The sequence below is a fragment of the Cavia porcellus genome, unplaced genomic scaffold, assembly GCF_034190915.1.
Source record: "Cavia porcellus strain 051 isolate PalLab524CR breed Dunkin Hartley unplaced genomic scaffold, mCavPor4.1 scaffold_6, whole genome shotgun sequence".
Classification (NCBI taxonomy): Eukaryota; Metazoa; Chordata; class Mammalia; order Rodentia; family Caviidae; genus Cavia; species Cavia porcellus.
Genome location: NW_026947489.1, coordinates 39,901,113 through 39,927,188, shown reverse-complemented (window position 1 = coordinate 39,927,188; position 26,076 = coordinate 39,901,113). Strand labels below are relative to the sequence as shown.

Below are 26,076 nucleotides of genomic sequence, written 5' to 3'. Positions count from 1 at the left end.
CTGGCCCTGAATCAAGGCCGGCAGCTTCCTGACACTGTTGGTTTCAAGCAGGAGCCTCAAGAGATGTCTTTCTATGGTCTGTTGGCCATTTCAGAACTTGGGCAGTGAAATGGTCAGTTCATTAGAAAGAATGACCCCACCACCTTGGGTTGAGGCATGAGAACTGCTGTAATTTTGAGAGTTTCAAGACTTTAGTGTCCAGAACCTGTCCCAGTGAGGCCAACTTGGGCTATACAGTGAGTTCAAGGCCAGGCTGAACTGCACAGGAGACCTTGTCCCAAAAAACAAAACAAACAAAAACAATAAATACATGGATCTCGGCAGAGCCAGCAACATAAAGAGGTAGAAAAACAGGATGTAAACCACGTAAAGTGGTGCACAGCTATAAGCCTAGTTCTGAGGAGGCCGAGGCAGGAGGATAGCTGAGAATCTGAGACCAGCCTGGGCTACACACAGTGAGTTCATGGCCAGTTTAACTACATAATGAGACCCTGTTTTAAGGGGGAAAAAAGTGCCTTAGAGAGAACCCTGGGGACTGTTGTGTTCAGCAGTCTAGCGTGTAAAAGCTGTTAAAGGAGATCCAGAAGGTTAAAGTATCAGAACAAATGTGATATTTTAAAAGACAAGAAAAGGGAAAATTTAAGACGAAAAATCATGATTATCAGGATTAATTGCTGTCTTGGGGTCAAGTGAGATATAGGTAGAGAAAGTATCACTGGAAACTGTCCAAAGCAGTGGCTAGCCTGGTGTGGTGGGACACAGTGGTGATCCTAGCACTAGGGAAGCTGAAGCAAGAGGGTCACATTGGCTACACAGAAGGTTAAAAATCGGATTGAAATATATAGCAAGATGACCCTGTCTCAGACCAAAAAAAAGGAGAGGAAGGAGGAGTACTGGTAGTAACAGTAATACCGGGAGAAGCCTGACGTCAGTGGGTGAGGAGAGAACAGAGGTGCATGGGTGGAGAGGAGGTGACAGCTGCTTGCCAAGTGTGAGGTCCTGAGTTCCAGTCCTAGTTCCAAAAAAAAAAAAAAAAAAAAAGGTGGAGAGGAAGAAGAGAGGAAATCTTCTGCTATGCTAAGCAGCAGATATAATGTGGTTTTTGGAAATAGCATCTTGAGTTTTCTTTGAAAGTCCAGGAGAAATGCCAGAGATTTAGCTCTTCCACACAAGCACCTGTCTGGCTTGCGTAAGATCATGAGTTCGATCCCTGGCACACTCCCCCACCCCGCAAAAAAAAGTCCAGGAAAAACCTATGTGTTCGAAAAATGTCTATAATCCCAGTACTCAGGCAGCTAAGGCAGGAGGACTGCAGCAAATTTGAGGCCAGCTTGGGCTACACACTGAGTTCAAGGCTAGTCTGAACTACATAGCCAGACTCTGCCTCAAAACACCAAAAAAATGTGTTTAAAAAAGTCCAAGAGATGGCTGGGGATTTAGCTCAGTGGTGTAAGCATCTTCCTGGTGAGTGCAAGGTTGTGAGTTTGATCCCTGGTTTAAAGAAAAAAAAAAAAAAAATCCAACAGAACTGGGCCAAGTGGTCCACACCTGTAATTCCAGCACCAGGAGGCTGAGGCAGGATTACCACAATTTTGAGATCAGTTTGGAAAACAGCAAGACCCTATCTCAAAATAAACAAATAAAAATTTAAAAAGTCCAGAAGCCAGTTGTGGTGGCATACCCCAGCTACTCAGGAGGCTGATGTAGGAAGACTGCAAGTTCCAGGCCACCCTAGGCTGCTCAGGTAGATCTCCCCTTGTTTATTTATTTAGTTATTTATTTCAGGGCTCCGGGAGGATCAAAACTCTTTGCAGAGTTCACAGACTCTAGTGGCTAAGATGGGGATATTTCTGGATAGCCCATATTTATTTAGGAGGTTAGAGTGGAAAATGCAGGAAACTGAACAGACCTTGGGAGTGTTTCAGGGACTTTTCTAAGAAACAAATTATGTTAATTTAGGAGAACTATCTTATGAAAAGATTTTCATGTCACATTTCACTACAGGAATGAAATGTCTGCAGCTAATTGGAGTTGGAGCCAGGTGTCAATCTCCCCATATTAAAAAAAGGAAGTGTCTAGCAAAGAAGGGAAACTGAAATTTATTGAAGGCTTACTTAGTATGTTAAGAGCTTTACAAACAGTCATCTTCACAATGTTTTACTGATCGGGCAAATGAGGTTAAATAATTTGCCCAAGGTCATGCAGCTAGAAGTGGCAGAGCTGAGGCCACCTGGATTTCTCTGATTCTTTTCACGCCTGCCTCATCGCCCCACTGCACAGGCACAAATGCTCCTGGACTTAGATGTCTAGACGTGCATTACCTGTCCAGCATGCTCCTGAGAACACAAACAGCCACTCTCCAACTGGAGAGAGTTCAATGCTTTTCCTGCTCCCACACTGTAAGTGGGGCATCTCCCCCATAGCCCGCATAGCATAGGACAGAAGCTGTCACAGGACAGATGCAATCTCAGTCCAGAGGGGCAGAAAGCAGCAGAGGCCTCCAAGGGTAGGAGGGAAGGGGCACTTTGCGGGTACACACAGCAAGTTTCTTTGTGAGCCAGCTAGGACCGCTGGGGAATGTGGTCCTACCCAGATGGTGCCATGGCCCCAGCGTTCATGTGGATCTGTTCGGTGTGACCAGAAGCCCAGGTCAGAGTCCAGTCTCCCGGCCGCCCCCACTGAGGCTGAGGCTGTGGGGGCGAGTTCCACGCTCCAGCCTCCGGCCTGACAGGAGACGCCGCAGTGAGGAGCCTGAGCTCAGATCACCACAGCTTCGGAGGTGGAGGCTCTCTCGGCCCAGCCGGCCCCAAGGGCTCCGGGGCACCTGGAGGAAACACAGAAGACGGTGTGGAGTGGCCTATTCTGAAGCTCTAGGAGTTCCCAGGGATCTTTCCCTGAATAGAGTATCTACCTGCTTATGTCCATGGGCTCCCATCCCAGTGGGATCTGGTGACTTCTTGGACATCTGAAGGAAACGAGTGACCAGGCCCCGGCCTGGCCAGTTTCCTTTCAGGTCCCCCAGAGAGTGGGCGGGTGCAGGGCCCGAGGGCAAGGCAAATTTACGGAAGGTGGGCACAGGGCGCCGCTTCTCGGCTGATCGGGCACGGAGCAACTTGGGGGAAGGGCAGGGGGCCAGGCGGAAGAGGCAGGCTTCAGAACAGAGCCCTGAAGAGAAACAGCAAGAGCAGAGTGGAATGTGGGGGTACATGAGGACTAGGTTGTGTCCCCTACCCTCTACCCCAGTTGCCAACTACATGGCTGACCTGTATCTGCAGAGGAAATGGAAGCAGCTTCTTCCTCAAGCACTTTGGTATAAAGGTCCCTGAAGTCAGCTGAGGAGGAGAACGACAGGGACTGAATGCGGACACGCTGGACACATGTGCTCTCCCATAATCAGAGGACCATTAATTATGTCTGGCTGCATCAGCCAGTCCCTAGATGGTACAATGTCAGTGCTGCTGACATTACACCACCATCATTGCCGAGGAGCTTGTGTGTCATTTGGCATTATCTGCTTCCTAGGCACCAACCACCTGGGGCCCTGCTTAGCTTCCCAGGTCGGACGAGGCTGGGCACCTTCAGTCTATTTGACTAGTATTATCTTTTCTCTCAGCAATTCTATAGCACTTTTGTTTGAAATGCTGTTTTTATACCTGTTTTACAGGTAAGAAACTGATATACCAAATCCTCACCCACACCTGTAATCCCAGTATTCTGGGAGGCTGAGGCAAGAGGATCCTGAGTTTGAGCCCAAACTGGGCAATTTAATGACTTAGCAAAATCTAGTCTCCAAGTGAAAAAAATTATAAATGGCTGAGAATGTAACTCAGCAAGAATGAAGGCCTGTGTTTAACCGCCTGTCCCAAAAGAGGGGGTGAAAAAAGTCCTTTGTGGTCACTAAGCAATGGACAGCCTCTCTGGGAAGGGTACAGCAGGAGTCACTCTCTCTCTTCCTTAGGGATCTCAGCAGGGCCCAAATCCTGGCGGTGTCCATGATCCCCAGAACTGCAGTGGGGCACTCACCAGTGTCGCTGTAAGTGGTGATGCCCGGGTCACTGTGGGACCGCGGCAGCAGCAGCAGCGGGGCTGGGGTAGCCGGGCAAGGTGACTGGTGCCCGGGCGGGGTGAGGGAACCTGAGCTGTCACTGAAGCGTCGCGCCGGGGCTCGAGCGGGTGGGGCGGCTGCAGGGCGGCTGCCTGCCCGCGGGACCCGCCGCCTCAACTCGGGGAAGCAGGGCCCCACCCAGGGCGGCCAGCCCTCCAGCCGGTGGCAGCTGCGTGCGGCCGTGGGGGCGCCCAGTGCTGGCGGGGCCTCGGGGGCGGAGCAGGAATAGGAGCGCGCGGCGCGCGGCGGTCGCCGAGGCAGGGGGCTCTCCTCAAAGGGGCCCCGCAGGCCGCAGTCCAGGCTGAGGCAATAGCCGGCGCGGCTGCGCTGGATGGAGCGGAAGAGCACGTAATCGACGGAGCGCACGGAACCCTGCAACTCCAGCAGGCAAGAATCCTCGGACGGACTGGAACCTCCCGGGAGGTCGCCGATGGCGGACAGCACCAGAGACCCGCTGTCCATGGACACTGTGGGCAGCAGGGGGCGCTGAAAGCACTGCCAGCATGCCCCAGCTAGGCAGCACCACCTTCTGGCCAGTCTGTCTCCGCTTGTCTCAGAAGAGACAGGCAGGTCTGAGAAGCCACAACCCTCTTTTGTCCCTAAGTCATCAGCTGAGACCCTCACCCAGCCTTCCTGTCCCTGGCATCCCTGCCTCATTCACCCCTCCTCCCAGCTCTCTGCTCACCATCCACAATGGAAGCCACTCGCTCACACATGCAGGTGCCATCGTGAAGCTGAGGATCAAACAGAGTGGCCTGCAGAAGACAAGGGAATCAAAGGTCCAGCCCTGTATACTGGCATGGCCACTCATATGCTCTGGACAGAACTCTAAGATCCCAGACTAGCTCTGTCACTTGGCTAACTTCCCACATGTGTAACACAGAAGTCGTAGTGCCTGTCCTACCCACCTCACCGGGCTCTCGGGAAAATCAAAAATGACAGAGGATGTGGTGGAACTATAAAGATCACAAGAACTATCATTATCCTGACCCACAACAGCTTGTTCAGACTTTTGCCCAGCTCCCTGGCCTACAACAGGCCCTGTACTCACCTGGCTGTCTCCTCGAAGGCCCATGACAGCTTCGTAAGAAGGAGGGCAATCAGTAGGATATAAGGGCACAGGGCTGTCCATGGAGCCATTGTATGTGATGCTGGCAGGAGAGAGAAGATCAAAGTCTGGAAAGTAACTGCTCCCACCATTCCAGGCCCAGCCCAGCTCCCTTCCTTAGTTCCCCTGCAGGACCCCACCTGGCCTCACCTCTGTGCATCTGTCTCAGAGCTGCAGGTATACTCTGGGGGATAGTAGGGCGGTGGGGGCACAGGTGGTACAAATTCCTCCAAGTCCAGCATGGTGTGCAGGAGAGGGGCCGGAGGTGAGGATGTACAGGTAAGTGGCCCCAGGGGGCCTGAGATCGAGCGCTCAGGGGCCAGCTGCTGGGGGCAAGCAGGTCAAGCCTGGTTTCTGGGAGTCCAATTCTTCCTTACCCCCCATACTCTTCTCTTATGTATGCTACTTTTTAGGGCCCAATCCCCTCTAAGAAACTTCAGTTCTGTTCCTGCCCTCACATACAACCAGCTCCTCCTTAACCCTGTCACCCTGAGCCTACCCAGAAATTCTTTCTCCTTAATGCTCCTCCTACCAGAGTCACCACCTGTATTCTCTGTCACTTTATCCCTACCTCATCTAGAGTCTTTTTAACTTTTTAACTTTAACTTTTTAACATTCCTACCCTCTACAGTCTCCTCTCGTGGCCCAGACTAGCATCATCACACAGTTAGCCCCAGATGCCCAGAAGCCAGCCCTATGGTCACTGGCCTTCAGGCCCAGTTCCAGCACACTCATCCCTGGCCTCTCATGCCTGGCTGACACTACCTGCCTCTGGGTCCCCTCTTACCGTATGCATGAGGTCCAGAGAGAAGATTTGGATGCAGCAGACTATAGCAGAGAGGGTACAGATTATGGCAGCACAAATGGTGAGCCCACAGACACTGAAGAGCAGGTTCTGCATCAGGGAAGAAGGGAGGCTCAGGGGTCTGGGAAGGTGTATGTCCCACATATTCCTGGGGCTTCCCTAGAGCACAGTGGTAGAACGCTTGCTAGCATGTGTGAGGCCCTGGACTTGACCCCCAGTGTCCCTTAAACAAAACCAAACCACATTTTCTGGGCCTATGAGGATCCCAGGAAGAAGGGAAGGATGGGAACCAGGAAAATATGGGGGAAGGAGTGGGAAGGATAAGGGGGAGATGCCCACTTACTTTGAGGGCGCCTCGGGCTTCATCACAGGTGGAGTTAGGGGAAATTTTCAGTTCTTGTCCTGGCTCTGGACAGGGCCGGGGTAGGGGAACAGGGGGACAACACACACAGACCTTTCCATCCTGTGTGGGAATGGGGAGGGGGAGGTAGCATCAATCAGGACAAACTCAAATGTCCTGCACAACTCCCCCAACCAGTTCTTTCCAGCTCTCACCCCTCATATCTCACCATGGAGCACTGTCGGAAGTCCCGGGCCAGTTGAGCATTCTTACATGAGAGAACAGAGCCAGCCATGCTGAGCATGACACAGAGCACCGAAAGCAAGGAGAAGAAAGAGATCTGGGGAAAGAGGGTGCCAACTCAGGGCTGAGACCTGCATCCATACCCCTCTGCCACAGATGGAGCCCCCCCCCCACACCTCCATAGACATTTCTGTGCCTGCCTGGCACCAACTGGAAAGCCACTTCCCTTCCTGAGGGCACAGTGGGCATCCTCTCTGGTGCTGGGCACCTGCCTCCCAGGGGGTACTGGACCCTGGCACCTACCACTATAGTGAATGGCCGCTTCCAGGACACAATGCCAACTACCCCGGAGAACGCCAGCTGGAGACAGAGTGGGGATAGGCTCAGCCTGGCAGGGGAGCCACCTGAGTAAGCCCCTTGCCACAGGATGCACCCAGGCCTGCCAGGAGGGACAGGAACAGATGAGGGAGGCAAGGCGAGGCAAGGATATGGGCTTGAAGCTGGCGAGGAGGGGTGGGGCCCAGGAGCTTCTCCCACCCACCACTGAGTACCCTGTGCACCCAACTCACCGAGAACCCGGCCCAAGAAGGACAGGACCTCTTGATGCTCTCAGTGGTGGTGACTGAGGAGGCCACCATGCTGAAGGTTACCACCAGGATGCCTAGGAGTACCTGGGCCAGTCCCAGGGTGAGTAAAGCCTGCAGCCAGGGTCGATGGAGGCGAAGGTGGGTAAGCCCTCGGGTGCTGGGCCGGCTGGTTAGCGAGCGGATGGAGTCGCTAGGCGAGGGCATCATGCCTGCTGCCTGGCTGCTTGCGCCTTGCTCGGTACCCTCTGACGCTAAGGAGCATCTCAGAGGCACTCAAGGCCCTGTCCTTTCTCCCCTCCACCCATGTCGTTCTAGAGCCCACCCTCTGGCTGGGTCCCTGGGGGCATAGTCCAAGGACTCCAGCTGAGGTGAGAGCCACGGGATGGGCGTCACGGAGGGAGTGCGAAGTGCTCCCTCCCCACCACGGGCACTGGGCGGGCACCGTGCCTGGGGTGGCGATGAGGACGCGAGGGCACGGGCTCATCGCATCTCCCTAGGGCACAAGGGCGCCGAGAAGGGCTGGTCCCAGAGAGAGCTGAGCGGGCAGTGCTGAGCAGGGAGGGTGGAAAAAGGTCCGGAAGGGGTGCTGGGAGACTCGAGGGGCGCGGTCGGGGCGCCCCCCAGTGCGCAGCAAGATCCTGGCTGCCTGGGAGGAGGCCGCGGCCCCACCTCGCCCGCCCAGCTCCCGCCCAGCTCCAACGTTACTGTGCTCCGTTCTCTGGGCTCGGGCCCAGCAGGTCAGGCACAGAGACGGGGGTGGGGTAGGCAGGGTGCAGGGAGGGGAGCGCGGCGCGGTGCACCCCGGGAGTTGTAGTCTGGACTCAAACCTGGGGCGGAGCACAGGACTAGGCGCCATGCAACCTAGTTTTATCCCGACCCTGGCGGCGCTGCCAGCTCTACCTTCTGTACCCGCCTGCGCCCAGCCTAGCCTCACAGGCTCCCGGCTGCAGTTCCCAGAAGTATCAGGTTCTTCCTTGTCTTTAATGGAGGGATTGGTTCGCTGGTGTCCTGGCGTCTCCACCCCCAATTATGGATGTCCTGCCCCAGCCACAGGGACGATGCTCCCCTCTCCCGCCCCAACATGCTGTTTATACTTGAGCATGGTCCCACCTTTCCCTGGAAAGCCTTCAAACTACCTCCACCACAGTCCCTTCAGTTTGCTTTCTCTCAAAGCATATATAAATTACAGGATCACAAGTTTGACCCTAGCATGGGCAACTTAGTGATTTAGCAAGAGTTGGATTCAGTATCTGCAAACAAATGGGTTCAATTCCCAGGTACTTGAAAAGAAAAACAAAAGGCCTACATTCCAGTAAAAACTCAGGAAATGGTTGAATTCCAGTTTCACTTTCTTTTTATTTAAATAACTGAAGCAATGGCCTTGGCACAGCAGAGGGAAGCTGGGTCAGAGTGTAAGAGTGATGGCAGCAGTGTTGTCTGAGGAGAGGAAGGCCAAGGAGTGACAGGGGTCACAGTGGCCTCCTGGAATCCCTACATCAGGTTCAGCGGTCATGGCTGTGAATTTGGGGGCATTATAAAGAAGCCATCAACCAGTGATGTCTCCCCAGTCCCAGAGACCTCAGGGATAGGGGCTGTGTCAGCTCTTGCAAGAGGCAGGGCCAGGACATCCCAGTCAGGAATCATGGCCCCCGGAAGGCATTTTCAGCAGCCCCAGCAGCTGCATTGGCAGCTGCGGTTCGCACTGCTGGGTTGGAAAAGACACCAGCAGCAAATTCTTGTTGGGCTTTCTGAAAGCTGGCACCTGTGCGTCGATATAAGGAGTGGATCTGCAAGAAGAGGGCAGATGTTACAGCTAAGTGCAGCCAGTGCTACCCCACCCACCCAACTCCAAGGCCACTCCCAGCCTGCTGCCTCTTGGGCCTGACCATCTCTGGAAGCACATACGCACTCATACAGTGCCCAGAGATCCATTAGCTGAGAATTCTCTTAAATGTTCCACTGTGGCCCCTTGGGACCCATGATCTCACCCTCCTGGCCCAACCTCCCACACAGCCCCTCACCCGCTTCAGCATCACAATTCCCAGCACAGCGATGCCAGTGAAGAGCAGGGCAACCAGCAGCATGAGTACAGTTACGGCAGTGTTGATCTTCAGTGCTGACAAAGCAGAGATCCAGCCACTGTGAAAGGCACATGTGAGAAGGGGTGGCTTGGAGCTGGGTCTCTGCTGTCCCAGCTTCTCCACAGGTATATCACAAACATGCCCTATTCCCACCCCTACCAGTCTGGTAGCATTATACAAACCACAATCCCCATTACATCCACTCTTCAGTTTAATTTCAGTTTCTGAACCTTTAGTTCCCAGATCTCCAAGTTCTTGTAGCTCTCTTCCATCCAAACAGACTCCTCTCTTCACTCATTGTCACATATGCCTCCTCTATGAAGACTTCTTGATGGACCACATGCCTTCTTTACCTCAATCTCTGCCTGCCCAGTGTCAGCTGGACTCTCATTCGATAAGCATATCCTCCCTCTCCTTAAAGTAACACGTCCCAAGGAAAAAACACACCCCCTTTCTTTGAACAACCCCTACCACAGTAACCAGTACTGGCTTGGTCTAGAAGAGTAGCAGGGAGGGGAGATGGTGGACTGCGAGCCTCACGGACCTGAACCCCCAACCTGGGATGCCAATGGCTTGGAGGACAAAGAGCACATTCTGGGCGAAGAAAATGAAGAAAAAAACGAAGAAATTGAATGAACTATCACTCCTGTAAAGAGAAAAATATGGGGAGGGTGGGAGAAAAATTAGGACTAGAGGAGCAGGTATGGGGCCTAACACAGGCCCCACATCACCCCCTCCTCCACTTACCGGAAAGCCTTATACATGGGGCGGTACCAGCACACGAAGGAGCAGGGAGTAAAAAGGAGGACCCAGAGCAGAGAAAGCCCAAAGCCCGAGCCACTGTTGGTATCCACACAGAAGCTGGCCAGGCAGGCGAGGAAGTTCAGGAGAAGAGCCGCAGTGCTGCCTATGGGGCACAGGGACAATGTGACTGGGGCTTCTGGACTGGAGCAAAGCCTCTTTCCCCTATTCGCAGTTCTCAACAAGTGGATCATCACAAACAAAGGAAGACAGCTTCTACCTTCATGGATCAAGTCAACAAGGAACACACAGCAAGCAAATCTCATTTCCTCTGACTTCTTCACAAAGACGTTTATTTATACGTTTCTTTGTGGAGCTAGTTTTGTTTTTGTTTTTATTTTTTGAGACCAGGTTTCACTAAGTTGCTCAAACTGGCCCAGAATTTGTAATCGTCCTGCCCCAGCCTCCTGAGAACTAAGATGACAAATATATACCACTGTACCTGGGTCCTTGCAGACTTTTAAAAAACTCAGAATACAACCCAGCAGTATGGTTGTACTCCCAACTACTAGAGAGACTGAGGCAGGAAGATGACAAACTCAAAGCCAGTTTGAGCAACTTAGCAACACTCTATGTTGCAAAATAAGAAAAGCTCAAGGAATATAGTTCAGTAGTAAGGCACTTGCCTACCATGCATGAGGCTCTGGGTTCAAATCATAGCACCACCAAAAAAAGAAAAAAAAAACTCAGCATATATTTATGCACAAGAACAAATGCAAAAGAAGAGGAAAGAACATACAATTGGTAGCAGGCTAGTTAACAGATTAACAGTTTCAAAGAAGTCCTAAATATAATCAAAAGAGTAACACAGTAACTCCTGGAGATATTACCCTTGTTCTCAAATGCTGAGGAGAAATGAAATGTTTGGTTCTCAGTGAATGGAACTCCAGGGCACTAAGAGATCTACCTGTAACTTCCTTCAAAAGGCTTCTCACTACTTACACATCCAGAGGTAGTACATGGTGGATACTGTCTTCTGAAATTCTTGGGGAATCTCCATGGAGATATCTTGGAAAAAGCAGGGCTGGACTGGGCAAAATGAAGGTAGAGGGGGCCAATTGTTCTGTCGAGCTGTAAGGCACAGAGAACAGGAAGACCCCAGTAGTAAGGCAAAGACCGACTAGGGGATTACTTCCTCTTCCTTCTACCCTCAAGTCCTTTCAATCCTGGATCTTCAGAGACAAGGACAAGTTAAAAAGTAATAGTACCAAAATGTTTATTACTACAACATTTCCAACATCTAAACATTATGCCACCAAGTGTGATGGCGCATCCTGTAATCTCAGCACTTAAAAGGCTGAGGTAGGAGGATTGCCATAAATTCAACACCAGCATGAACTGAATAGTGAGACCCATCTCAAAAAAATAAACAAGTAATTGTGCCAAGTATGTCACACACAGTTTTGTTTAACCCTCACAATAATCATGTCAGATACAAATGTTATTCTCGTTTTAAAAATAAGATAATTGGGGGCTGGGGATTTAGCTCAGCGGCATAAGCACCTGCCTTGCAAGCAGGCAGTTGTGAGTTCGATCCCTGGTACCAATAAAAAGGAAAAAGACAAAAAAAAAAAAGAAAATCGCCAGACAAGGTGGCACACTCCTGGTGGCACACTCCTATAATCCCAACATTTGGGAGGCTGAGGTAGAAGGATATTTACAAGTTTGAGACCAGCCTGGGCTACACAGTAAGCCCAAGGTCAGCCTGAACTGCATAGCGAGACCCTGTCTCAAAAAGACAAAAAAAAAAAAAAAAAAAAAAAAAAGAAATAAGAAAATCAAGGCATTTAAGATTAAGTACCCAAGGGGCTAGGGTTGTGACTACGTGGTGAGGTGCTATAAGGCCCAAGGTTCAATACCAGCACAGAAAAAAAAAATTTTTTTTTTTGGTCTTTTTCATTTTTATCGGTACCAGGGATCAAACTCACGACCGCCTGCTTGCAAGACAGGTGTTTATGCCGCTGAGCTAAACCTCCAGCCCCTAGGAAAAAAAAAATTAAAAAAAGAGATTAAATAAGTTGCAGGGCCCATTCTCTTAAGGCGTTTTATTTGCTCTTTCCAAGACATCAGACACTCTTGCTCATCTATCAGATCCTACTCACTGGCTGTGCCCCCCAGGGCAACATGCTGCAGCTCTCGCTCCCTGCGGTCCAGCTCTTCTGCTTTCCGGTTGAGTTCCTCCTGCTTCTTTAGCAGCTCAGCCGTGGCTGCAGCAGCTGAGGCCTACCCAGCATGAAGAGAGGGAGATGTAAGGCCTGGGCCCCCGGCTTCATCCCTCTCCCTGTCCTTGCCTACACAAACACCTCATACCTGAGTGCTGTAGGAGCCATAGTTCTTGGGTTCTGTGGGGCTGAGCTTTCGTGAAGACTGTAAGGAAGGAGCTGAGGGGGCGGGAGCAGGGACAGAGGCAGGAGCAGAAGGTTCATAAGCTGGCGCTGGCTGTTGGAAAAAAAGGTCTTGGAGATCATCTGGTGTCTCGAAACACAGAAATCTAGAGCCTACTTGAAAATCTTTTAGTACCAGGATTCATTAAGGAGGGCAGCAGCTCTTCTTTTAGTTGCTAGTAAGCTAACACTTGTGTTCTGTATATGTTTAAAAACTCTTATGATGTGCAACATCCCTGCACACCTGTCATAGTAAGTTCATCAAGCACTCAAAGTACATACTGACCTACACATCCATTAAACTATTTTCTATCCAGTGGAACAGTCTAGTTTTCCACATCCTTACTTTCTAACTGAACACCTAACCACATTTTCCTCAACCCTAAGCAGCCCCAATCATTATTTTTCTTCTTTTCTGTGGTGCTGGGGATGGAATGTAGGGCCTTGTTCATGCAAGGCAAGAACTCTACCACTGAGTCACAGCCCTAACCTTCAAGTGTTTCCAAGGGGCTGGGGATATCGATCACTGAGATTAGTACTTGCCTAACAAATATGAGGTCGTGAGTTCAACTCAGCGTACCCAAAAAGAAAAGGAAAAAAAAAAAAAAAAAAAAGTGTTTCCAGATAGCTGCCTGGTTCAGGTCCTACCAGACTCCAGTTCCTTCCAAGACTACTCAAAGAATCAGGAATCTATCTATGGCGGACTGATGTCTTTCAGGGAGTTAAGACTACAATGCTTTCTATTTTCTCCATGCAGCGAAGTCCCCTGTCCCCCCAAAGACAGAGCTCACTGTCATACTCTGCCCTTCTTGATCCTGTGGTCTCCAGCAGCTCACCTCCCGGGTCTCGAAAGGGTTGTATACATCAAGCGTGGCATACTGCGGGCTCGGCCGGTGCTGGATCACAGCTGGATCCTAAGGATAGAGATTCCTGCTCAGATGGCACTCGGGGCCGGGGAAACTCCTCAGGATCTTTCCTAAAATACCCGTGGCTCCAAGTACTACCCCTTCAGAGCCGTGATGCTGCCCCAACATCAACTTCAAGTTCGTCGGCCACCGCTACATTGTTACTACCAGTTCATAACAGGGCAGGGTCATCCTCCGCCAAGTATTCACTCGTCTAGAACCACCGTCACCCCCACGTGGCGGCACTTCCCCAGATCAAATGTCACGAGCGGGCACACAAGTTAGCCCGACCCTACGGAACCGGGAAGAATCAACCTGACCAAAGGAGGCCGGCGCACATCACCTGAAAGGGGTTGTCCAGCTCGCCAGACTCGGCGAACGGGTTTCCGCCTTCTCGGTTCTGGGCCATGTTTGTTACTGCGGGATCAGCCGCCCCCTGCCCTTACAAGCCCCTGCCGCGGCAGTGGCGGCAGCGGTGGCCCTGAGCTCCCACCGCTCCTCTTGGTCCGCCCAGTTCTTCTGTGCACGGATTGGCTGAACTGACCGGAAGGGTTTTAAGGATCCCCGCAGCAGCATCGGGATGCGCCTGCGCCTTGACCAAAAGCAAAGACGGAAGTATCTCACGTGACACTTTCGACTCGGCGTCCACAGCTCTGCCTCTTCCCTCACGTGATTTCTCTCCCACAGCGAACTACATTTCCCAGGTGGCCTCGCGCTACAACTCCGGCCATCCGTCTGACTGGGAGCCTTGTACTTGGTTGCAGCAAAAGGCTGGAAGCCCAAATTGAACTTTTTTTTTTGGTACGGGGTTTGAACTGACAACCTTGCATTTGCCAAGTAAGACGCTCCTGCCACCGAACTAAGCTCCCAGCCCAGTTGAGCAGGTTTTGACCTTTTTTTTGCAGTACCTAACCCTTGCACAACTGAAATACCCATTCCAAGTTTTGACTACACCCAGGGGGTAGAGAAGGTACCTACTGGCTACAATCAGACCTTTCCCAACCCTAGTTACTCTGTATCAGAGAACTGCCACCTTGTAACTTGTCCCCATTTTAATCCCCAAGAAATGCTCTTCCACCCTCTGCTCACAACTCGAAGATACTCTGCTTGGCCATGACCAAGATTCTGGATGGCAAGATTAACTCTCTTTATACCGGAACTTTGGGAGGCTGCCAGTGTCACTCCCCCACCCGTTTCCCCAACCTAAAACTCCTTGGGAGGGGGAGGTCAGATGAAGCACGTCATTTATTTCACAAAGACTGTACAAAATTCCTTATAAAACATGGGGTAGATGCCACCTGGTTACCTCACTCCACCCCCATCCAACTCCACGTGAGGGGGCAGGCAAGGGCAAGAAGTGTGGATGAAAAGCATTATGTACAAGGCAGGGGCTGAAGTGATAGGTACAAGTTCTGTCATATTTACACTATTTCACATATTCACAGGTGTATAGAGAGCCAGAGGGCATAAGCTCTGGCTCTGTTCTTGTATATAAAAAAGCACCAGTGTCCTTGACTGGACACCCACTGCTGAAAGAGCTGCAGAGGGGCCCAGAGCCTGATCGTCACCGACTGATATCCCGACTGGAGTCCCATAGCTTGGTGTTGGGTGGCTCAGCCCGAAGGCGAGCGAAGAAAGGATGCTGAAGGGCTTCACCCAAAGTCAGCCGCTTAGCAGGTTCATATTCTAGCATGCTTTCAATCAGATCGAAGAGCTGGTGGTGTTCCTCTGCCTCTGAGGTCAGATACCGCTGGTGAAGGAGGGCAGGAAAGAGGTGAAGGAGGATGCTTAGAAACCCTGCCTTCCTTAAGGTTCCACCTCCATTCTGACTGCTGGCTTACCAGAACCAAGCCATGACCAATGTTTTTCTTTTGGGACTGAGGACTGAATCCAGGCACTTCTGCACTGAATTACATCCCTCACCCTTGTTTTGTTGTTGATTTTGGTACCAGGAATCAAACTTACAACCTTGCACTAGCCACACAAGCACTTGTGCAGCTGAGTTATACTCCCAACTCCCTTTTTTTTTGTCTGAGACAGGGTCTCAATGTATACTGTAGGCTGGCCTTGAATTTACTTGTGTTGATCCTCCTGCCTAGCTGCCCAAATGCTGGGATTACAGACATGTGCCCTCATGCCAGCTTCCTGGCCCTTTTTTTGGTACTTGGAATGAAACTCAGGACCTTGCACTTGCCAGGCAGGTACTTACACCACAACCTACATCCCTGGCCCTTCCAGCCCTTCTAAGACAGGGTCTCACCAAGTCACCCCGACTAAGCTCTAACTTGCAGTCCTCCAGTGTCAGCACTAAAAGTGCTGAGATTACAAGTCTGTGCCACCATACCTACCCCAATAGTTTCCATATTACAGTTCAACCCACCTTTCTACTAGCACAATTACTCTTTCATACTCTTTGAAGGTTTTTCTACTTGTAATTCTTGTCAACTTCATGAGTCTTCCATAGCTTCTCAATAAAACATAACATCTTCAAATGGTAAAATCTTTAAATGGTAATTTATTCTTTTCTGTCTAACCTAAAGAATCCAGGATACTGCTTTGTTCTCTCTAGTTGTCAAGGTTTAACCTCCTTACCTTTACAAACTAGTCCCTATTTGTTCTTTACTAACCAAAGGTTTTTTGTTTTGTTTGATTGTTTGAGACTGGACTTTAAACTCATGACGATCCTCCTTCCTCAACCTCCCTAATGCTGAGATTACAGGTGTGTGCCATTATGTCTATCACAAGATGTCTTCCTTCATTTTTGCTCCCCTCTATTCCTAGCCCTCCACTTGTGCAGTGCATTCCCAGGGCAAACTACCTTAAGAAGGAAGTGACCTCTGGATATTGGGCACTATTTGTCCCTGCCTGGCTCACCCGAAGTGGTTTGCAGTTCTCACGAACGTAACGCCCAGCTGATGTGTTCTCATCCCAATCCAGGCGACCACGGTAAAAATATTTCTGCTTTCTAGAGAAGGGGAGGTTGAAAAATCAGAAGGTTAAAACATAATTCTCTTTTTTCTCCATATGAAAGTGTAGGTGGGGCAGTATAGAACAAAAGAAGATGATGTGAAAAATCAGTTCTTTGGAAAGAAAAGGAAAACATGTAAGTCCCTTCCACTCAAGGTTTACCTCGTTTTTCGAATCATCCGAGAAGGGATGGGACCCAAGATCCTTTCCATCATGGCTAGATGCTCCCTGTTGTCATGAGTCTGGGAAACAAGAAGACCAATTATGACTATGGAACTGAAAAGGGATGTGGAGGAGTGTGCAGGCAGGTTCCCAGCGTAACCAAGAAAACCAGGCAGATGAAAGCCAGATGGTCAAGACCCCTTTCCACTTACCTGAAAGAGAGTGAAGCCAACATAGTACTCAAAGATGATGCAGCCTATACTCCATACGTCACAGGGCTGTGACCAGCCCAACTCTGGGTAGGAACAGGAGGGAACAAGTATTGTAAGGGCTAGAGGACCCTATGTTTACCACACCGTGTTATATTACTTAAGACAGTCTTCACTTCCTTACCAAGGATGACCTCTGGTGCTCGGTAGTGGCGAGTGGAGACAATGGTGCTATGATGCTCATGGTCAAAGGTAGCACTGCCAAAATCTACTACCCGCACAGCTGTGCTCTTTACACTGCGTTCATCTCGCTTCTAGGAACAAAGTAGAAAGTGATGAATCTCTGTACCACAGAATAGGATTCTACCACTATTCTCCACAGTGCTTCAGAGCCTTAAAAAAGCATCTGATGCCAGGTGTAGTGCTACAAGTCTATATAACCCAAGCCAGGGCAACCTAGTGAGACCCTGTCTCAAAACACAACGTAAGAAAAGGGTTCAGGACGTAGCTCACTACAGAGGTCCTGGGTTCAATTCCCAGTACCACATTTAAAAATTGCTGGGGATATAGCTCACATGAATGCCTGCTTGGTAACCACATGACTGCCTGCCTGGTAAGCACAAGGTTTTGAGTCTGATCCCCTGTACCAAAAATAAATAAATAAAAGCAGCTCTAGCCTGCTCCCTGCCACACACTCTGGAAAATCTCCTGACTTAAGAATAGTATTTTTGGGGCCAGGGGTTTAGCTCAGTGGCATTAAGTGCCTGCTTGCCAAACTTGAGGTTGTAAGTATAACCTGCAGCACCAAAAAAAGAAAACGTATTTTTTAACAGTGGGCATGGAAGAGAACCATGATTATGGTGTAGTATGCAAGTCTATAAACATGAGAAAACTATATCTAACTGATGATGTGCTTTTTCTGTTTTTTTCTTTCTTTTTTTTTGGGTACCAGGGATCGAACTCATGACCTTTCGCTTGGCAGGCAGGCGCTTATACAGCTGAGCTAAACCCCGGCCCCAAGACAGTCTTACTGTGTAATTCAGGCTGGCTTTGAACTCACTAGGGAGCCTTAGGCTGCCCTCAAACTTGCTGTGATCCTTGTGCCTCAGCCTCCTGAGTACTGGGATTACAGGTGCGTACCACCAGGGCCAGATGGTACAGTTTTTTTTTAAATATGTTAACATGTAGCAAAAGCTTAGAGTTACAGAAAGTATTTAGCCGTGAGATCTTGCCATTATTTCCAGTCACAGAATTGGGCTTTCCTACCTCACAGAAATATATGCCTTATATAAACTGGGGGTAGGGGTATGTGTGCTTTTTTGCTCCACTGGAAATCCTTTTTCAAGTCTTCTACCAATTAAAGTCTTCTTAAAACTTTCTCTTTCAACCTATTCTAGTATTCTGGCATTACCCAGTTACAGCCAGACACACAAAATGCTGAACAGACATAATGGAGAACAGAAAGAACAAAATCAAATGGTCCACCAGGGCCAAACAGCAGATCTATCCATCTTACCTTCTCCAGGTTGTAGGTGAGCTCATAGTCTGAATTCACAAATAGAATATTTTCAGGCTTGAGGTCCGTATGTGTCAACTTGTTATCATGAAGGACTGTAGGGGAAAATCCCAAGTCAGGCTTGCTTCAGATTGCTAGAGCTTACTGGCAGCAGCTCACCCCAAGCTAGCAACCCAATGTAAGCTGGTGCTGATCAAATCCCTAATTATTAGAGCTGCTTTCTGCTCTACAACTAAATGAAATGCCTGCTCTAAACCCTGCTCTTAACTAATGTAAGATACATATGTATCTCAACTGATACAAAAAAGTATGGTACATGTGCTAACTTATATTGACTCTGACATGACATGTATATCTGACATTCTGCAGACTAAGTTCTGTCAAACAGCTGGGAAGACTCAAAGGAACTATGAATTGTGAGATTTTTCTACCTGGCCTTTTAGCTGAACTACTACACATTTCCATCTGCTTTGCTGCAAAGAGAGCATCTCATCTCAGACATATGTAACCTTTAGCCAATGGGGGGAAAATTTTTTTTTTTTTTAATATAGGGTGCCACTATGGAGTTTAGGCTGGCCTCAAACTAACTTTGAAGCCTGCTGTCCTTGAACTTGCAGGTAATCTTTTTGCCTCAGTCTCCTGAGTGCTGGGATTGTCTTTCTGTGTTTTTGTGTTTGCTATCTAACACTTTCTCAATATAAGGAGAGAAGAAAAAACTAAGTCCTTTGATCTCTCCCAGTTCCCTTTAGGTTGAGTGTGGAATAAGAGCAATCAGTGATTGTGAACAACTTCACTAAGGAATTAAACCAGGTGATAAGATCTGGTGGATTCAGGGTAGTATGGCCATAAGCTACAGAAATTAAGTGAAAATCAAAAAAGAGTTGTGACGATAAGTTATCCTGAGTTAACTGCTTAGGGGCTTCACCATGTCCATAACTGGGACAGAAGAGATCTAGTGAAGGGAGGGGTTGCCCCAAAGTCCAGCTCGGACCACCACACTCACACTTGACGGCCTGGCACAGCTGGAAGGCCATGTGGCGCACTTGGTGGATGGGGTAGGGCAGGTAGTTGTTGTCTTTGAGGAAATCGAAGGTGCTAAGGCCCAGAAGCTCAAAGGAGATACACATGTGGCCATGGTAGTCAAACCAGTCAAACATCTGGACACAGAGGCTGGGAAGAGAGATGGAGGGAAGGGGACATCTGATGAGCTTCCTCTGCCCGTCACCCCTCCAAAAGGAGGGACTGCATAATTGTTGATTCCATGTGCTTGTATAGAAATATGCCAGCTAACATTACTAACAAAATTCAGTTCAGCTAGAAAACAGCCTTGCTGGCAAGTCCCTACCTGCCGGTCTTCCAAACTTTTTTTTTTTTTTTTTTTTGTCTTTTTTTGAGATGGGGTCTCACTATGCAGTTCAGGCTGGTCTTGAGCTCACTTTGTTGCCCAGGTTGGTCTCGAACTCCCAACGATCCTCCCACCTCAGCCTCCCGAGTGCTGGGATTACAGACGTGAGCCACCACGCCTGGCTCAAACTTTTCTTGCATACTTGCTGAAGTGCTGTTGAATGCCAAGCTCCAACCAATATAGTCCCTAAATTATCAAGTGTCACTTCTAAATCCCAACCCCATCCCCTGAATCGACTCACCATCTGTCACAGTTTTGCCCATATTTATCCCTATTTCCTTTTTGTCTTTAATGCTCTCTATTTTTGCCCTGTGAATGTATGTAAAACATTAACATATAAATGTAGCATCATCAGCATAGTACAATATTAAGTTAAATGCAGGTTTTTTTCAGTAGTGGGTATTGAACCCAGGACCTCATGCCTCTTAGGGAAGAGATCTACCACTGACCTACATCTCCAGCCCAACAATACTTCATCTTTTGATAAAGATATTATAATGCTGGGGGAGGGATATAATGCTGAGTCCCAGGACCAATTCTAGGGTATAGCTCAACAGAAACTGAGCTAAGCTGGGGCCAAATTGCAGAACAATTAACTGTCCTGAAAACAAGAGGGATGCTTTAGAAAACCTCACAGGCCCTCCCTGCCTACCCTCACGTTTTACTACTCTAAGATGATAAATAAAAGATGAATGGATGAGAAAGTCTAGACTCCCCACCTGTCTAAGCCCAGTCCGGAGTGTCCCTGAGCAGGGTGGAGGCTCTCAGCCACCCCACACACTCCTTTGCTTGCTTACTTTTTGTTGTCAGGGTCTTTCTCATTGATTTTTTCTAGCACATTAATTTCAAGTCGAGCTGCTTCCTTGTACTTTTCCACATTCTTAATGATCTTCAGGGCAACTCGAGCCCCACCCCTGTAGGTTCAAAATGGAGCACAGGAAGTTTTCACTGGGTTTTCAAGCACATTCCAGGCTGAAGGGGGGGAGCTGTGTGTGGACTAAGAAATCCTGCCTTTTGTTAATTAGTAAAAGAGTCCCAGTTGATTCCCATCATCTCTGTGCCTAGCGGTTTGGTATTGGAAGGAGGCTGCTGTTTACCTGCGATGGTCGACACACTGTACGACTCGGCCAAAGGTCCCCTCTCCTAAGGTGCTAACAATTTCATCTGCAATGAAAGACAGGAGGGTAGGGGAGAGGGAGGGAGAAAAAGAAGGGGAATGAGCTGAATTGGAAGAAGAAAACGTGTATCACATATGGGGTTAGGAGATGAAGTAAGGGGAACAGATATAGATGGTCACAGGGGAAGAAACCCCTGCATGATTCCCACCACCTTTAACCCAGGGGCCATGAGAGCTGGGAGTGGCCAACAAAGGTCAATTCTCAACAGCAACTCAAACCACCCAGATGAGCAACACCACTGAGAAAAGGCAAAAGAGGCTGTGACGGGTTGGCTCGGGACATTAGGATGGCTATGGGACCATTACAGGCTATAGGATTGTTACGATTTGGCTTGTACATCGCTCTTGTAGCCAGTCCCCGACGTGGTAGATGAGGTGGCCCTCAGCGTCGTCCTCTACACTCTTGGCTCTCCGGCTGCTGTGCTGCTGTCGGGGGGCGGGGGGGATCGGAGCAAGCCAGGTGTCGGAGCGGGGGCCGGAGGGAGGCGGGGTGGGGGGGTCACCGGTCACAGGCGCCCAGCCAGGGGGACAGACGATGATGGGGGACAGTGGAAGGGAACACGTCAGATGCAGTAAGACGGATTGATGTGAGAAGAGAGAGCGGCGCATAATCCCAAGTCCTCAAACCCAAAAGGGAACAGGGAGAGGTATGGGCAGAGCAGAAAAGTGATGTTGCCAGTGTCACCCACTACCCCATGCTCTTCATAATACCCTCAGTATGGGCACAAGTCTCCCCTTGCTCCCACCCAAGCTTGCCTGTTGAGGGGGCACAGAGCCCAGGGCTTGGAAGAAAAACACAGTTTACAAGCAAGGTCTCCTTCAGCAAGTGAAGACCTCTGGGGCAGAGAAGCTGCTCCCAACACAATATGCCCAGCATGCCAGGGAGGGCACGAGAGGTCATAAAGCCTCCATGCCTATCCAGCTCCAAAGCAGGTTCCCGGCCCTTCAAGAGTTGGAGAGCTTCCAAAAGAGTGGGCCGAATCAGAATCAGTGCCCACCTCCACGTTCATGCCCCAAGGCTGTTTAGAACAAGGATTCTTCTCACTTACCAGGGCTCCAGGGGGAGTGGGAAGAAGGAGGGTCTGAGCTGGCACTCACCGAAGATGAGCGGCTGAATGTCCGGCTGCGCCTCCTCCGCCGTCTGTGCTTCCTCCGGCTGCTGCGCTGGCTGCGGTAACTACTGTTTTCCCGGTGATATTCATAGGAATGTCGATAGTCTGTGTCATAGTAGGCCTCTCCCCGATCCCGGCTGTAGTCATTGCGCCTGTAGCTGCCACAGTATCTCCGGTCATACACCCTCCGGTCAGACGAATGGTCATCATAGCTGCTATTGGATAACAAACACCTATTAGGTACATTAGTTCAGACCATGCTCCCTGCCACACCATGAACAAAGACTTGCCTCTAGCAAGCTAGAAAAACTTCTCAGACATTCCAGTCACACTGAAAAGACCAGACAAGTAAGGCAAGGAAGCAGAGAGAATTCTCCACATCTTTTGTGTTGTCTAAACCTCTAAAACGGCACCCATAAAACCACTTCTTCTGGGGCCACATCCTTCTCTCTGTTTTTTTTTTTTTTTTTTTTTTTGTCTTTTTGTCTTTTTCATTTTTATCGGTAGCAGGGATCGAACTCACGACCGCCTGCTTGCAAGGCAGGTGCTTATGCCGCTGAGCTAAATCCCCAGCCCCAACATCCTTCTTTCTTATAAAATAACCAACCAAGAAGCCAGTTCATTCTCTAGTAGTCTTAACTGAAATCTAATGTTGCTGTAGTCCAAACATTCCTCCCACTCAACATGCCACCAAATTATAAAGCCATGCAATCCAAGCCAGGTGTGGTATGGTGCACCTGCAATCCTAGCACTCAGGAGCTTGAGGCAGGAGGATTGTGAGTTCAAGGCCAACCTGATCTATAAAGCAAGAACTTGTCTCAAAATACCTTTTGCAAAACAAGACAATACCAAAAACCCCACAACTTTTGTAAGTGGGAAGGGGACCAAGACATGGAGGAAAAGGCAACTAAAAATTATTGAGATAAATTACATACATACCAACTCTCCATGATGAATGCAATCATTATATACTGGAAACATGACTAATAAAAATTTAAAATAAAAAAAAAGTCTCCTCTCAACTCACATGCTCATCCACCCCAAACAGACCCACTGGGTATACCCTTAGCCATTTACTAAGCACAAACCTCCTTTATCTTTTTTTTTTTTTGGCTTTTTTGTTTTTATCGGTACCAGGGATCGAACTCAGGACTGCCTGCTTGCAAGGCAGGCGCTTATGCCGCTAAGCTAAATCCCCAGCCCCACAAACCTCCTTTATAATCACACTGCAGTAAAAATGGTTCATTGTGCTATCCTTTTCCCTTCCCTAGTGATAAGAATTAAACCCAGAGGCCCAGGCATGCTAAGCAAAAGCCCTGCCACTGAACTACACCTCTTCCCCTTGTCATCTACCTGCAAAACACCTTGAGCCAACAGCTCAATACAGAGCTCTTAGCACATAACCAGTAAGTATTTGCTGAACAAATCCATACATAACATCCAGAGTCAATTTCTCTCCTAGACATCTTACCTCCGGGAACGAACATGGTAGCTATCTTCTCGCCGGCGCCGCCGTGTACGGTCACTACTACTAGACCAGGAGCGACTTCTTCGTCGCTTATGCTTTCGGCTCCGATAGTGTTCATGGTAACTCCCCCGGCTGCCTCGCTCTGAGGAATGGTACCTTCGGGGATGAGGCATCTGGAAGGGAAAGGAAAAAAGAAACAACAGGGAAAGATCTAAGTTTTCTCAAAACAAAGATTACTCCAATGGTACAAAACTGCTTTCTGCTCTTTTACATTTTGACTTGTTTTTTTGAGATTTGATCTCTCTAAGTAGTTTAGGTTTTTAACGGCTAAGTAGTTTAATCTTTGGGAAAGGGGTCTGAGTCAGGGTTTCAATATTTAGTTCATGGCCTTCCACTCACTATGTAGCCCAGGATGGCCTCACACTTTTGGAAATAATCCTGCCTCAGCCTTCTGAGTGCTGGCATTACAGTTGTGCACCATGATGTCCAGTCATTTAGGCTAGTTTTGAAGTGGGGACTCTCCTGCCTCAGCTGCCTGAGTGCATGTGCCACCATTCTTGGCTATCTGCTCTTTTCTTTTTCTTTTTTTTTTTTTGTCTTTTTCGATTTTATCGGTACCGGGGATTGAACTCACAACTGCCTGCTTGCAAGGCAGACACTTATGCCGCTGAGCTAAATCCCCAGCCCCTGCTCTTTTCTCTTTAACACATACAATTTTCTCAGGCTTCCTTTGTGTTTATAATTCCTTTTTCTTGAAATATATAGTAACCTACTAATGTAAGTTGGAAACTTTAGAATTTCTCAGTTCAGCTGCTCTATCTGATTTTCTTCAAACATAGCTCTATAATCACCCTTAGGTCAGAGACATGGCTGATTTAAAGGTTAGACTGTATGGTTGATGGAGACTGTCACATTGTTTAGCCCAGTTATACTCTAAGCTACACATCAGTGCCACTCTGATTTTTTTCAAAGTCAACAGAATAGAGCTTTAGTTTACAGAGTATACTTAAATCTCAAATAGACCACCTGGACAAAGGACTGGATTTCAGTTTCTCAGAATTCTACATACAGCAGGTAAACACCAAACAATAGAAAGTCTTAGGGATCATTTCTCATATCTCTGGCTAAATCTCCCACGTGTAGTTTTTTGTAATCTTCGGGACTCAAACCCAGAGCCTAATGCATGCTAGGCAACTGCTCTATGATTTTCCTACATTCTCAGCTCTCATCAGAAGTTTTAATACAGTCAGCCAAAACTATACTTTTCTATTTGGCCTCTCCTGTCTTATGCTTAGAAACTAAAGAAAAATTGATTTTTAGTTAATATCAGCACTACTGCCAGTCGTGGTAGCACACTCCTATAATCCCAGCACTCAGGAGGCTGAGGCAGACAGACTTTTGCAAGTTCAAGACCAGCCAAGGCTACAAAGTAAACCCAAGGCCAACCTGAATCAAATAGCGAGATCCTGTCTCAAAAAACACAAAAAGAAAAAAAAAAAAAAATCAGCACTACGTGGCCAAACACTGGGCTCTTTTTTTTAAATTTCTTTTTGTCTTTTTCTTTTTTATCGGTACCGGGGATCGACCTCGCGACTGCCTGCTTGCAAGGCAGGCGCTTATGCCGCTGAGCTAAATCCCCAGCCCCCAAACACTGGGCTCTTTCGATAAAGAGAATTGGAATGACACAATTCACAAATGCCTTTTTCCTTCAAGGAATAAAAAAATATGCATCAGAGATATCATTGTTCCAATCCAAGAGATGAGAGAGGCAAAATGAAAAGCCTTGGGACAGAAGTCTTGCTAAGTAGTTTGGAGGACCAGGAGTGCACAAGTTTTAACAACTCCAACATCTGGCTGCCATTCCAGGATACTTCTTCCCAACGGCCTCAAATTGAGGAAGGTGACATTTGATGCATTCTTGGCCTAACGGTGCTGGCAGGAAATCAAGAATGGAAGTGAAAGACTCTCCCAGGTAATGCAACCTTGATTAGCACAGCTACATAAACGCCATCTCACTCCATACATACTGCCATCAAAGTCCTTCAAAGGTCTTTTTCCCACAAAGCACCCCTAACCCACCTGTCTACATTTCAGAACCTTTTCCTCCCCTTAGGAAATTCAGAACTAATTCTCATTATGCTCCAAGTGACACTTCTCTGGCCTGGACTGGACCCCCGATCCAACTAGTAATATTCTGCTATTTTGTATCTCCGGAAGCACGCCTATTCCTACCTCACCGCCCTTCCCCTACTGCTTTCTCCCTAAGTTTCCTGGGTTAGTCTTCCTGGGTACCTCCACGGCAGGCCCCTCACCTCCCACTCCTCCTCACCTTCAACCTCGCCCGGGTTCCTTGCCCCCAATCCCGTCCCGTCCCCGCCCGCCCGCGGTCGCCATCTTCCCGCGCGACCCCGCGCTCCCCAGCCCGCGCGCTCACCGTTCTGGCGGCGAGGCCCGTGCGCTTGTCCCACAGGAAGTCCGTGATGGCGGCGGCACTGCGGCCGGAGTCCCGGCACCCCCGCGGAGACGAAGTGGGGCTCCACCCCCCCAACCCGGGACCCTGGGCCCTCCCGACCCGTTCCCGGGCTCTGCTCCAATCCCGCCCGCCCCGGCTCCGTCCCCGCCTCCAAGATCCGCTGGGCGCCGTTCGCACCGCCCCCGCCCGGGGCTCGATCTTCAGCTCGGTCTCCGGCTCTGGCCTCTC

At 49.2% G+C, this 26,076-nt stretch overlaps 3 protein-coding genes and 1 non-coding gene across 14 annotated transcripts; 1 reads left to right on the top strand and 3 right to left on the bottom strand.

The window, feature by feature from the left end:
- Window positions 1–137, top strand: LOC111758560 (small nucleolar RNA SNORA2/SNORA34 family). The gene has a single exon (XR_002792733.1). It is a non-coding gene; the product is annotated as a small nucleolar RNA SNORA2/SNORA34 family (small nucleolar RNA).
- Window positions 138–2,083: 1,946 nt separating this feature from the next.
- Entrep3 (endosomal transmembrane epsin interactor 3) lies at window positions 2,084–7,950 on the bottom strand. 6 transcript variants are annotated; one of them, XM_003475608.5, is made up of 12 exons: window positions 7,171–7,945; window positions 6,905–6,961; window positions 6,588–6,698; window positions 6,362–6,481; window positions 6,001–6,108; window positions 5,364–5,539; window positions 5,157–5,256; window positions 4,791–4,860; window positions 4,024–4,572; window positions 3,264–3,332; window positions 2,912–3,165; window positions 2,084–2,824 (listed from the first exon to the last, which is right to left on the bottom strand). In XM_003475608.5, exons 1-12 carry the CDS (start codon window positions 7,393–7,395, stop codon window positions 2,651–2,653), a joined length of 2,013 nt encoding a protein of 670 aa, XP_003475656.1. In that variant the 5' UTR covers window positions 7,396–7,945; the 3' UTR covers window positions 2,084–2,650. The 6 variants fall into 6 exon arrangements, with proteins under 6 accessions (XP_003475656.1, XP_005006209.1, XP_063106473.1 ...); XM_005006152.4 differs by having other exon boundaries at window positions 5,364–5,536; window positions 7,171–7,944; XM_063250403.1 differs by having other exon boundaries at window positions 6,905–7,040; window positions 7,171–7,349.
- A 574-nt stretch (window positions 7,951–8,524) lies between these two features.
- Scamp3 (secretory carrier membrane protein 3) lies at window positions 8,525–14,036 on the bottom strand. Of its 3 annotated transcripts, none has more exons than XM_063250407.1 (9): window positions 13,904–14,036; window positions 13,246–13,368; window positions 12,381–12,509; window positions 12,173–12,293; window positions 11,013–11,141; window positions 10,017–10,176; window positions 9,814–9,915; window positions 9,210–9,327; window positions 8,525–8,975 (listed from the first exon to the last, which is right to left on the bottom strand). In XM_063250407.1, the coding sequence occupies exons 2-9, from the start codon at window positions 13,249–13,251 to the stop codon at window positions 8,829–8,831; spliced, it is 912 nt and encodes a 303-aa protein (XP_063106477.1). In that variant the 5' UTR covers window positions 13,252–13,368; window positions 13,904–14,036; the 3' UTR covers window positions 8,525–8,828. The 3 variants fall into 3 exon arrangements, with proteins under 3 accessions (XP_063106477.1, XP_063106476.1, XP_003475427.2); XM_063250406.1 differs by lacking the exon at window positions 13,904–14,036 and adding an exon at window positions 13,703–13,897; XM_003475379.5 differs by lacking the exon at window positions 13,904–14,036 and adding an exon at window positions 13,703–13,897 and having other exon boundaries at window positions 13,291–13,368.
- A 550-nt stretch (window positions 14,037–14,586) lies between these two features.
- Clk2 (CDC like kinase 2) lies at window positions 14,587–26,076 on the bottom strand. Of its 4 annotated transcripts, none has more exons than XM_005006157.3 (13): window positions 25,810–26,076; window positions 23,379–23,548; window positions 21,894–22,119; window positions 21,134–21,218; window positions 20,716–20,782; window positions 20,416–20,532; window positions 19,217–19,383; window positions 18,214–18,308; window positions 16,882–17,011; window positions 16,701–16,783; window positions 16,489–16,568; window positions 16,234–16,324; window positions 14,587–15,109 (listed from the first exon to the last, which is right to left on the bottom strand). In XM_005006157.3, the coding sequence occupies exons 2-13, from the start codon at window positions 23,546–23,548 to the stop codon at window positions 14,924–14,926; spliced, it is 1,497 nt and encodes a 498-aa protein (XP_005006214.1). In that variant the 5' UTR covers window positions 25,810–26,076; the 3' UTR covers window positions 14,587–14,923. The 4 variants fall into 4 exon arrangements, with proteins under 4 accessions (XP_005006214.1, XP_005006213.1, XP_003475658.1 ...); XM_005006156.3 differs by having other exon boundaries at window positions 21,134–21,221; window positions 25,810–26,075; XM_003475610.4 differs by having other exon boundaries at window positions 21,894–22,122; window positions 25,810–26,073.

What these genes read in the sequence shown, in the direction of transcription:
- Entrep3 (XM_003475608.5), bottom strand. Translation starts at nt 7,395, where the DNA reads ATGATGCCCTCGCCTAGCGACTCCATCCGCTCGCTAACCAGCCGGCCC. An exon ending in GCCTTCGAGGAGACAGCCAG is followed by an intron (nt 4,861 to 5,156) that starts GTGAGTACAGGG and finishes TGTCTTCTGCAG; the next exon opens with GCCACTCTGTTTGATCCTCA. An exon ending in GAGCCCATGGACATAAGCAG is followed by an intron (nt 2,825 to 2,911) that starts GTAGATACTCTA and finishes TGTTTCCTCCAG; the next exon opens with GTGCCCCGGAGCCCTTGGGG.
- Scamp3 (XM_063250406.1), bottom strand. Translation starts at nt 13,768, where the DNA reads ATGGCCCAGAACCGAGAAGGCGGAAACCCGTTCGCCGAGTCTGGCGAG. An exon ending in ATGGCTCCTACAGCACTCAG is followed by an intron (nt 12,294 to 12,380) that starts GTATGAGGTGTT and finishes CATGCTGGGTAG; the next exon opens with GCCTCAGCTGCTGCAGCCAC. An exon ending in TGCCCTGGGGGGCACAGCCA is followed by an intron (nt 11,142 to 12,172) that starts GTGAGTAGGATC and finishes TGTGCCTTACAG; the next exon opens with CTCGACAGAACAATTGGCCC.
- Clk2 (XM_005006155.3), bottom strand. Translation starts at nt 23,548, where the DNA reads ATGCCTCATCCCCGAAGGTACCATTCCTCAGAGCGAGGCAGCCGGGGG. An exon ending in GGACTGGCTACAAGAGCGAT is followed by an intron (nt 20,783 to 21,133) that starts GTACAAGCCAAA and finishes CTTTCATTGCAG; the next exon opens with ATGAAATTGTTAGCACCTTA. An exon ending in TCACCTACAACCTGGAGAAG is followed by an intron (nt 17,012 to 18,213) that starts GTAAGATGGATA and finishes CTTTGTTCCTAG; the next exon opens with AAGCGAGATGAACGCAGTGT.